We start from the raw sequence: 12,466 nt of genomic DNA, 5'->3' as shown, positions 1-12,466 counted from the left end.
AATCAAATAAGGAAGATAAGCCATAATAAGCTACTTCACATGGTTACTCTACACCAGTCCTAACTTCCATGGAGCAATCACTGATTATTACTGGCCTTCACTGAAGTCATCCTGAAGTATTTCTGTTAATGATCTGAGGCATACATACCTATGTACTTTATGCCGTCATCATTCCCATTACCTTCTGTCTGAATAATGAGTTATTTTGACACCAGTGTTAACTTGGTTTTAGTTCAATATAACTGTTGCATAAATGTTCAGGATAAGACACAACGAAACAGACTAAGATGTCAAGATGACCTTGAGAAACTAAGGATCGGAAAACACTCATTGAGATTAAATAAAAATGAATGCGAGGTAATACATTTGAAGGAAAACAGAAATCAGCTTAGGTAACAAGTGACTCAAATACAGAAATTTACTATTAGCCTTAGTAGCTTCTGATGTAATAAATACAAAATGTCAGAATCTTTTATTTCTACCATGTCCAAGAACTTGGAATTACAGACTAGAGAGATCAAACCCTAAGGTGAGCTGGTGCTTGCTGTGGCCTCTGCACTATTCATCCCCAGATTTTCATGGAGAAGGAAGTGAGAAAGCCCGCTGTGTTCCTCAGCACTTAACTGCCACCTTTGATAAAGCAACAATAAGAGGAAGGGGAAGATCCACAAGATAGAGAGATACAAACTTGTTTAGATAGATACAAACCTTCATTTTACAAGACTTTGTCTGGCATCATTAAAGAAAAAACAACACTTGAAAACATATTACTGATGGACTTACTCAAAACCAGCTTTCTAAAGGTGTGACATAAAGTTATGCAGGATACAAAAGTATCTTGTAAGACCGTTATTGTATATACAGCATTATAGGGTGACCTTGGTTTCTGTTACTAACAGTCCTAGAAACTGAACAAAAGACTTTGTAGGATAGTCCTACCCCCAAGAAATTCCAACTTAAGTATCAAACATGTAACACAGGAGTATATACTTGTATACACTTGCATATCTCAAATTATAGTCTAAACATCTATGAAGAAAAAAGATGAATACATTTCCTAAAATTTGGAAGAGAATAATCAAAATCCGTCTTCCAATAATGTAGTTCCCTATCATACTCTGAAGTAAAGACTAGGATTTCCGCTCTCTTTTCCCAATAGATTTTAATTTTACCTTCAAGTAAGTTATTAGAAGGAAAATACTGGCCCACTGTTAAACAGGAGAGGTGAATTAGTCACCAACAACGCTGAAAAGGCAGGGGTTCTCAACACTTTCTTCACTTCTGTCTTTACCAGCACTGTTGGGCCCCAGACCTTCAGAACAAAAATCCAGGCTGATGCAAACACAGACTCACCGTCAGTGAAGGAAGAGTTGGTATAGGAACTATTACAGGAGCTTGACTCCTACAAATCGATGGGCCCTGACGTTATCCACCGGAGGGTGTTAAGAGAGCTGGCTGACGTCATTGCGAGGCCACTCTCCATAATCGTCAAGAAGTGGTGGAGATCAGGGGACCTCCCAGAGGACTGGAAGAAGGCTAATGTCACCCCCATCTACAAGAAGGGCTTAAAGGAGGATCCAAGAAATAATAGGCCCAACAGTCTTACTTCAGCCCCTGGGAAAGTTATGGAACAAATCCTCCTGGGGGCTATCACAAGTCAAATGAAGCACGTGATTGGGAAAAGCCAGCACCGATTCACCATGGGCAAATCGTGCTTGACAAACCTGATCGCCTTCTACGACAAAGTAACCTGCTCAGTTGATGTGGGGCGAACAGTGGACATTGTCTACCTGGATTTCTCAAAAGCTTTTGATACCGTTTCCCACAGCCTCCTCCTAGAGAAACTGATGCATTATGGGCTAGACAAATGGTCCGTGTGATGGGTGGGGAACTGGCTGACAGGCTGCACCCAGAGGGTGGTGGTACACAGCTCCTTTTCAAACTGGCAACCTGTCGTAAGTGGAGCCCTCCAGGGACTGATGTTGGGCCCAATGCTGTTTATTATCTTCATAAGTGATCTGGATGATGGGATCAAGTGTACCCTGATGAAGTTTGCCGATGATACCAAATTGAGCGGGGAAGTGGACACTTCGGAACGGAGAGCCACCCTGCAAGAAGACCTGGCTAGGCTGGAAGAGTGGGCTAACAAGAACCTTATGAAGTGCAACAACGACAAGTGTAAGGTCTTGCACCTGGGAAAGCATAACCCAGCAGTGCAGCACAGCCTGGGATCTACCCAGCTGGGGAGCACCTCTCTGGTGGACAAGAAGCTCAATGTGAGTGAACAGTGTGCTGCTGCGTTGCATCAACAAGGACATCCCCAGCAGCGATAAAGAAGTCATTATCCCACTCTACTCAGCACTTGTCAGGCCACACCTGGAATACTGTGTTCAGTTTTGGTCCGCTAGGCAAAAAAGATGTGGACAGGCTGGAGAGGGTCCAGAGAAGGGCCGCAAAGACGATCAAAGGACTGGAAAGCCTGCCATATGAGGAAAGGCTGAGAGAACTGGGTTTGTTCAGCCTTGAGAAAAGAAAGCTTAGGAGACACCTTATCACCATGTTCCAGTATTTAGAGGGCAGCTACAAAGAAGATGGAGACTCCCTTTTTACAAGGAGTCACATGGAAAAGACGAGGGGTAACGGGTACAAGTTAATCCTGGGGAAATTCCGATTGGACACAAGAGGAAAATTTTTCACAATGAGGACAATCAGACATTGGAATGATCCCCCCAGGGAAGTGGTGGATTCCCCAACACTGGACACTTTTAAGATTCAGCTGGACAGGGTGCTGGGCCATCTTGTCCAGATCGTGCTTTTGTCAAGAAAAGGTTGGACCAGATGGTCCTTGAGGTCCCTTCCAACCTGGTATTCCATGATTCTGTGATTTTACCAGAGTCATTTCAGAGTTCTCCATGGACTCTCTGGATATTAGCAACACTGGACAAGAGCTGCTTTTCGACTCAAAACTGTGTTTAACTGAGAGCAACAGATGCAAAACTAAAACTATGAACTGGCGTTGTTAATCTTGATTAATCTAAAGCTAATAATTTAAAGAATTTTGGTGAGGGGGATGCCTTTAATTGTAAAGACTGACTTTATAGCACAGTATGTTCTTTTAAAAAGGTCTCAATACAAATCATATACTCTTAAGAAAAATAAAAGGATTGCAGAGTTCAACATGCAGGTCTTCAAATCTCTCTCACATGAAGGTGAATTGGCAAAGTGCTCACATGATAAAATGCAACAACTGTCTTCCCCAGAATAGGCCTAAGCCAGACCCCAGCTTTGTTACCTGGTTCAGCTCTATGCGACTCATTTAATTTACACACCTGAAGAATTTGTCCAAGAGGCTTAGATTTATCTTCATATCTTGCAGGAAAGCACTTATTTTTTGAGACATGAAGAATCTTGCAAGAGTCATTGTGTTTTAAGGCTTCGCTTACCTATCAGCAGCTATTGTATTAGTAAACAGATGGAAAAAAACCCAAACAACATCACCTCCCTTTGGTACAATTAATTTGATGAAATTTACTGAACACTTATTCAGTGCATGGCAGAAAAAGCTCCTGAACTTAAGATTATTTCCTGTATACAAGTATAATAAAACACATACTGGCAGCAGAGAGAAACATCACCTGTGAAAGCTATCTGCTACAGGACATTGTTTAAAACTACATATAGCATGATACAGTTCTGATGAAAGCAACAGCAAGTAATATGGTACAAAACGTGCATGAGTCTGAACGTGTACCGCCAAACATATGCTCTCTACAGTATGTTTTATGCTTGGCAGCATGGTATGGTACAAGTAGAAAGAACAACAGATGAGACAGAGATACAGCTTAAAATCAAGATTATTTTGTTACCCTTTCATTAAGAGCAGAAATAAAGCGCTAAAATGTGCAAAAACCCCAATGAACCAAATGAATAAAAGAGGACAAGGAAAAAAATAAATAAATTAAGGACAAGCTTAGTTTAAAACTTCAAACCTCCCTTCCAACATTTCAGTACTAGCTAGAGTGGTAAAGCTAACTACATTAGCTTAGCCACTCAGTTTTGTAAAGATGCTGTCACCTGACATTAAAAACTCAGTATTTCCTGCCATACCAATATGACAATGGCCTCCAACATTTATAAATATTGAAGACCCTTTTTTTGTGTAAGTACCTTGTGAAGTCAGTCATCTCCATCATAATCACACACATCCTCTTGGCCAAAACAATGATGTCATTGCTGGTATCATCCCATATTTCAATTTCTGCATCAAGCTTACTCTTGACTTTTTTGAAGTCAGCCACTTGCTCAGCTATCTTTTCCTTTTCAGCCTCTGGCAGTTGAGTCATCTTGGCCTGAAACATAAAATAACTTGATTTGAAAAATGTCTGTCAGAGTGTTTTTCTTGTTTTTAAAAACAAAACCACTGGGTATTTTTAAATACATAGTTTAAACACACTGTGACCCGAGCACTCCTGAATTTCAAAATCCATATTGGGTTGTGTCAAATAAATTACCCCAGTGTAATGGGGACAGTGGCGTCCATGAAACCATTAATATTAACATAGTTAGAGAAAGAAGACTAAATTATTCCAAAGAGCCTTTATGAAATATGACTAACAGATTTTCATTTTTCTTAGGGATGAAGGATCCTAAGTGTTTTTAAGTATGTAAGTTACAAAATGCAGTTTTCTTTCAGGTAGGAAAGAATAAATGAAAGGTTTAATTGCCCTAAAACTTTCAGGTGTACTTGCCCTCTCTCCTGAGAAGGTTCTACAATATCATTTTAAGAACTGAGAAAGACTTAATTGCTCAAATATGCATCTTCTGCCTTTGAAGAAGATAAATAAATAGATGCCCATGTCAGAAATCAGTATGTGAATAAGGTTACCGAAAAAGTATCTTGAATGTCAACAGGAAAATATCCAATATTCAAATCAAGCCACAGCCAAAACGGGCTCAGGCAGGACACAGCCCTATACTTGGCTGTGGCTCCAGACTGGACTGTTTGCAAACACTCCAGTGGCTAAAACTGTTTCAAATAAAGGTTTAGTATAGCCAGAAAAGTGGTGTGTTTTGTGCAAGTTCAGACTATAGAATCAGAACAGTCAATCTATACTGAATGCATGTATTCTTCCTACATTTAAGCACTAGTGAAGGATTTAATATAGAGAGAGTGAAACAACTTCTGAAGATGCAGAACGGTGACAGAAATATTTTACTTAAAATTATTCTTCATGAGCAAGATTATCAGTCTGCTCCAGACAAGTGTCAGATATACTTCCTGCGTCAGAAACAGGACAGGTAGCAGACAGGGGCTAAGATGTTATGTGGCCATATAGCAGTCCTGGCCCTTCATAATCCAGAACCACACAGAATCACAGCATCATTAAGGTTGGAAAAGACCTTTAAGATCATCAAATCCAACCATCAACCCAACACCACCATACCCACTGAGTAAGTGTTTTGAAGTTCTTATCTGGCCTTTCCACATTACTAGGGACATTTGCCACCTTCTCCATCTTCCTCCACTCCTTTCAGCTCCAGACACTATTACCTGCCCGCATTCCTAACTGTGAATGCCTCCTTCTACCACAGGAATCGAGGAGACCTTGTGGCCTGTTGGTCTTGATGGCTCTACTGCCATAGTGGTTTTTATCTATCACCTTCTCTGTGAAGTGGTCCACCTCTTGCACCGCAGGCCATCAGGAACTCACAGTTATATACAGCAACTATTAACACACTGTAATTATTCTGCAATTAAACAATAAATATTCTGTGACTTATTCTTGATTATAAAACACCTTCCATTCATAAAATGGAAAGTTAAGGCAGTGGCTGAATTACTTATAATGAGTATAACAGGTAAGCAGTTTCATATGTAATGCGTATGTTTTTCAAGCCATGCCATTTCAGAGATTTTATTTATGCTTGAATCACTCTGTCACAAGGTTAATTTTCACATTTATATGAATTACTGGAAATCACAGGTCTCCCAAAGTATAACTATGTCATAATTGCAGTCACAGAATTAGAAAGCGTAACTGTTTCAAAACAAAACAAAACAAAAACCCCAAACTAAAACAGACCAGAGAAGACCAAGACACATTTTCCTCATGGTTGTAGGATAAGCTTGCTGGGAAAGGTATGAAACAGACAAAAATAAGTGTTGGGCTACAGAGTCAAGAGAACTGAAGTACCCCTTTTTATAATCTAACGTGTATTTGCTGATTGGTGGATGCTTATGGTATTTCCTAGCCCTCAGCTCCAATACTGTTTTGAGTTCAAGAACACAGGCCTAAATCTGGAAACAACAAGAAAGATGACATTTAAATGAGAGAACTGTGACATACACTATCTTGCTATGTGCCAACAACGAGTTTCAGGTGGAATGAGACACCAAAGTTACCCACTGGAACAAAGGGCCACAGGAAACTACAACTCTGACCTTGATTTTTCTTTCACTTCCCGCATACTGCTTTGAAACCACGTACAGCAACAAAATAAAACGATGGTATGCACAGCCTTTTAAGCGCAGGTATGATTTTGTATCAAAACAGACAACATAATGTAAATGTGGAATAAAGACCTAAATTGAATGACTCCTATTACATGAGTGCAGGTTTATTTTGTCCACCAGGAGAAAATGATTTTTTCATTACTTCTAAGATAAGATGTTTTTTATTGCAGTAGCAGATAACAGAGTTAAAAACTAGGTGAGAGAAGAAGTTATATTTTTGATATTTTTATTGCATCTATTACAAAAAGCCCAGTATATATTTTTTTCTTTCATTTCCTTGAATTAGCTCTTCAAAAGGCTATTTATCCCTGGCAGCTGAGAATCTCCAGCACTGGGGTTATTTGCATTGTCCCATCTGCAACTTGACTTACCATGTTAAGACTAGCATTTCTTTTCATTTCAGCCCCTTCCATGTTGCAGTCAATTTGCTATCATAGATACTGAAATTTTAATGATAAGATGATAAAAATAGAGGACACGTAAGGAGTAACTACTTGGTGAAGATCTGACTCTTCTCTCACTGGTGTATTATTCGTCAATGAGATCCCAACCCAAAGAACCAGCCTTTTGCCTACCTTTGTCCCTGGCTACACTCTAAGGAATTTACTTTCATATAAACTTAACGGTTATTCCCTCCAAGTCTTAGACTGACATGCGTTTTTTCTTTCCTGATCCCCTAAAACAAATCACTGGCCAGATCCACACCACCAAAATTCTTACCACTTACAGGGAGGAAGGAAGGAAAGAAAAGCCATAAGAAGCACAATACATTCAAGCAATTGTCTTGTGTTATCAAAAACTCCTTCTGAGACAGAGGGGAGCCAGGTATCCTTCTCAAAGGGAAGAACCTCCCTTTGAACACTTACTGCTTTGTAGGTTGCAGTGTGTCACGTAACTATAGAGAAGGAAGAGAGGAAAACTCTGTTTTTCTACAATTGTGTAGGTTACAAAGAAAACAAACCCCAACTGTCCTGACAGAGTACATGAAAAACTTTTCAGAGCTTTTACAAACAAGAATACAAAATAACATGCTCTTCACATACTGCAGTTATAAGGTAACGGCATAGATTCAAGAAGGCCCAATTCGTGTCCTTGCTTTGCCTTAGTTGAGAGCTAATCTCTTCACTGCAGACTCAGCAGCAACAAGAAGCCATCTCACCTACGTTCCTGTTCCCCTGCTGCAGAGTCAACTGAACATTTGGTGGAAGTGAACAAGATCTCTCCAAATCACTCAAAGGACAGGAATGTATTTCAATGAAACTGTTTTAAAACAGTTCCAATTGTGATGTTGAATTGTTTTTTCTTGAGCAAACTTTGTAGATCACCGTCATAAAATATGTGCACATCAGCTGAGTCTGTTTTATCATGAAGGTGAGCGTAAGATAGGCACTTATAAAGACTATTATACAGACGTGTTTTGAATGCCAATATAGAAGTACTTTTCTTGAATATGACATAGAGTTAAGTGACTCTGTTCAAATGTGTCCACTACCTGTTACAAAATGTCCTACTTTTTCTACTGAGTGACTAATTGTTCAAGTTTGGATAAAGAGGCGAAAGAGATAATGGTGGATATTCAGCAATTCATGGCAAAGTGAATACACAGGATGTTCCCTACAGATGAACTGTGTGGGTGTGTGATACTCACAGTTGGGAGAAGCTGAATTTCTTTTGTCAAGTTTACTATCTGCTGTCACTAGTTGTCGTTGTCTTCTAATTTTAAGAATTGTAGCATGCCAGCTGAAGTCCAGCATTCTTTGAACAAGTTCAGAGAGTGCCTCATTTGTGCTGCCATGTCAGTTCCTGTGTATTTTTAGATACAATATAATTGGATAAAGAGGTAAAGCTATCGGGAGATAACAACAAAAGAAGAAACTGCTTAATGCCATTTTTGCACCAGCCTTCGCTAAAAAGGTTGACGTAGATGAGGCAACTGTGTCATATTAACTCTAATTTTCTCCCAGGGTAACCAGCCTATAAATGAGGAAGTAACATGTCATGAATCTGGGCTTCACTAGGGTTTTGTCACTGGTTCTCATGTCATCCTCATAAGTAACCTAGGGAAATACGATCTAGATGTAATGCTATTCGGTGGATGTGATACTGGTTAGAAAACTTTTCACAGAATACGTATCAAGAACGCATGCCAAACCGGAGGGATCTATCAGGCGAAATTCTGAAGGGACCTGCCCTGACTCTGGCATTATTCAGTATTTTCACTAATGGTGTGGATGACAGAACCCAGAGTACACATCACACATTTGTAGTGCAAGAGCCCTGGTTTGACACGTAAGAGTTCTGGTTTACAATTCAAAGAGATCTTGAGAAACTTGAGAACTGTTCTGAAAAAATATCATGATGCATTTCAGCTGAGACAGTACAAGTTTTACACCTAAGAAAAATCACCAATACGCATACAGAACTGAGACATAACCAGTTATCAATGGTTCTGTGGGTGAGGATTTGTAGTTGATCAAAATGTTGTACTCTTGGCAAAAGGGCAAACCTCATACGAAACTCATTCTAAAGTATGCACAGAGACGAATGTAAGTGTAAACCTTACACTAGTGCTTGCTGTTGAGACCACAGCTGGCATAATGCATTTAACAATATGAAGAGTCTGGACACAAAATTCAAGAAGTCATTAACCAGCTGAAGAGCATCCAGAGGAGAAAAAAACAGAGCAAAAAGACATACAGAAAGCACTATGTTAAAGGGTAAATAAAAAGTATTGGCATTATTTAATCTGGAGTTTAGAAACAGAGAAGACATGGAATAAGGATCTACAAGTACCAAAAAAAAGAAAAAATCATATACACAAAAAGGAAAGCTCAGGTCCTCTGTGTCCACTGCAGATAAGATTAACATGCTTAATTGCAACTTATGAGGTATAAAGAAAAAATTTCCAATAAACAATCAATTCCAGTAATGAGCTAAATAGACACAGCAATGCAATTGCTCTTGTACCTGTACGTGTCAAGAAGAAGTATATTTATTCTACCTTGGGACAAATGGCTGGATTAGCCTACTTCTTGGGGTTCTTTCCAGTCCTACTTTGTAATAGTATGTAATATTATACTGCAACAACCTTGAGTCCTCCATTAACTTTATCTCTTCCCCTTACTGAAATTGGGGTAACTTAAGAATTAGCAAGGAAATTAAATACCTTTTATAGATCATGACTCCTGACAGGGAATCTTTTGCCATGTATTAAGTGTTAAAATTATTATTAGTAGAACCTACTCAAAATTACAGTAGTTATTTGCATATGCTTGAATTCTTTAGGATTTCAAGCTTCTGTGTCGCTTTGATAAAAATTAAATTTACAAAATACTTTAAACTTGGCTTTTTATTAAGAAAATAGCACATGCATCCTGTTAACGTATGCCAGCATTTATATTAACATAGGAACTCAGATGTAAAGTACTTGTTACTTGAGTAATGTGGTGGTGCATTCCTTCCCGCCCCTCCCTGGGCTGCTCTACGATCTCAGAAATTCCAGCTAGGCCTTGGCCTTTGTGTCATGAGTTGGGTGGTTAAGTGTCCCTTGACCGTACCAGAAACTCTTGCATGGCTACGGTAGGGAACAGCACTGACCGTACCAGGCACTCCTATTACCTGACTGAGGCAGGCAGCGAGAGCGGGCATAATGGAATAATCAGTCCTGACACCCTGGGACATTCCTTATCTGGATCATAGCCCAAGTGGAATGACACCATTGTTACTGAAACTCCATCATTTTTGCCAATGACTAAAGCCAATCATCTCGCGAACCTATAAACAGCAGTCCCGAGTGAGGCCCTTTGAGCTCTCCTGGACCACAGCGGGCTGCAACCAGCATCTCCCTCTGAGTGGGACGCCTCTCAGAGTGTCACAAACTCTCCAGTTTGCAAAATTTCGGAGGACTGTGCCGAGCCAGCAATGGGACCTGGGCTAAAACCCTCTCCTCCTCGTGGCTCAACTCTGACTCATTGAGAAATGCTGAAGTGAGCATTTTCACAGAACTCGAGGGGAATTTTTAACAGGTACCTTTGCGTATATATACATCTGTGTGTGTGCATGTGTGAATCAGTCTATAATCAAGCTATTGTAGTGATTAGCTTGCTTTGTAATCTTAAACTAATCCATGATTAATTGTTACTAAAATCTTGTGATCTACCTCAAACTGTGAATGAACCAGACATTGCTGCTAAATACTCATAATCCTTCAGATAAAACCTGTTGACCAAGTCTGGGACTAGGATTAGACCTAGCCGCACCTAGACTCCTCTCTGAGAAGGAGTTTAGAAAGCAAGGGCGTCTACTCCGAACCTCGTGACTCAACGGGAAGATTTCTTTGTTCCTTGTACCCTCTCTTTTCCTTTAGACATGAACTGTTGACTAAGTCTGAGACTAAGTCCAGATTCAGCTGCGCTTAAACTCCTCTTTGAGAAGTTTAGACAGCAAGGGAGTCCATTCTGAACCTCATGACTCAATGGGAGGGTCTTCCCTACTCTTTATTACCCCTTTTGTTACTCTACTCTCTCTCTCTCTGTATAAATCATTCTGATTCGATTTTCATTTGATTTTCCTTTGTATTTTTTAGTAAGTAATAGAGTGAACTTTTCCATCGAATTTGTTAAGTCAAATTTTTATAAGCTTCTATTAAAATCACTTTTGCCAATACCCTTGACGGTGATTCTTTAAGCGGCCTAAACCACTCATTCGCGACAAGTACAAATAGCTGATTCATTTGATGGCAAATTAACTTCCCTTCTAAGTATTGTTTTATGCAAGTATCAATAGGTGTTCTTGGTGTTTGCTTTTATATCTCTTCTCTCTTCTTAGACAGTTTGGTAAGACTTTATATGGCCATCTTTTCAAGGATAAATATATTTTTAGACATATATTAATGATTGCTGTATTTAAGATGTAAAACAATCAAAATAATAAAGTAATTCAGGCTGGATTTTCTCATTCAAATATAATACACACTGAGTCAACTCTTCATCAGCCCTGAACTGTTGTGCAAACATAGTATGCAACAAATCTGTATAAAAGAAGATCTTATTCTCAGACATTTTTGTCTATGTATTCACAAAACAGTCTGCAGAACTCTGAGAAAAAATGTGGGTGGGTGGTTGCCTGAAAGTATTTCTGCTCTTGTCATCTCTAAGTGGATAATGTATGAGCTAAAACATTTTGCCTCTTCTTCAGTACGAATATCTAACCTGTAGCAGTAACTTTAAAATTAAGCTAAGCTGTTCTCTTCACTAATTTAGTAACTTCAAACACTTAAATTTTCTCCTATCATCAGAATGTACATTATCTTCTAGGTCTGAAAATTAACTGGTCAAATACTTAGTTGACCTTCTCTTCAATGCAAAATCATATGATAATAAGCCACTAACTACCTCAGTGGAATTATACTGATCCTGATGGCATAAATTTCCTCAAGCAAAATTACTGTCTGATAAGCTTGCAGAGTAACTACATGAAGTAGACACAACAACCAGAGGAAGATCTAACTTTCAGCTGAGAAAACCTGCATTAGTCCTTGGATCCACAAGTACTGCCTGTTTTTATAGTAGCTAAAGATTTGGTCCTAAGGATCTTCTTCAGGGATATAAAACCACCCTGCAAATAATAATTACTATTGCTATCCAATTTAATTACTGAGAGATCTCACAGCACATTGCCCAAGTTAACCTATACCCCACGGTGTGGGACGGTGCCATAAGCACTGTCATGTTTGTCTTAAAGATATGGAATTATCTGAGAGAAAGATCAATGAAGTAACATTCCCAAGAGTACCTATGTACTTGCAGAGTTAGGAACAGAAACACGAGGTCAAATCTCATACTGTCATCTCACCACTAACTTATACTCATCTCTATAAAGAGAGACAGATTCTGAAAAAATTGTAATACATTAATTTTTGCTACATAAGGAAAATGAGATTTGCTAGTTAAG

The 12,466-nt window shown here is 39.2% G+C and overlaps 1 protein-coding gene across 2 annotated transcripts in view; it reads right to left on the bottom strand.

Annotated features, from left to right (window-relative positions):
* CTNNA3 (catenin alpha 3) overlaps positions 1–12,466 on the bottom strand; it is a 540,343-nt gene that overhangs the window by 62,940 nt on the left and 464,937 nt on the right. For both annotated transcript variants that reach the window (XM_059820900.1, XM_059820901.1), the window contains exon 15: positions 4,168–4,349. In XM_059820900.1, coding sequence (XP_059676883.1) covers positions 4,168–4,349 — 182 coding nt within the window. The remainder of the gene's footprint in view (positions 1–4,167; positions 4,350–12,466) is intronic.

The sequence above is a fragment of the Gavia stellata genome, chromosome 9, assembly GCF_030936135.1.
Source record: "Gavia stellata isolate bGavSte3 chromosome 9, bGavSte3.hap2, whole genome shotgun sequence".
Classification (NCBI taxonomy): domain Eukaryota; kingdom Metazoa; phylum Chordata; class Aves; order Gaviiformes; family Gaviidae; genus Gavia; species Gavia stellata.
This window is presented reverse-complemented; position numbering and strand designations above follow the sequence as displayed.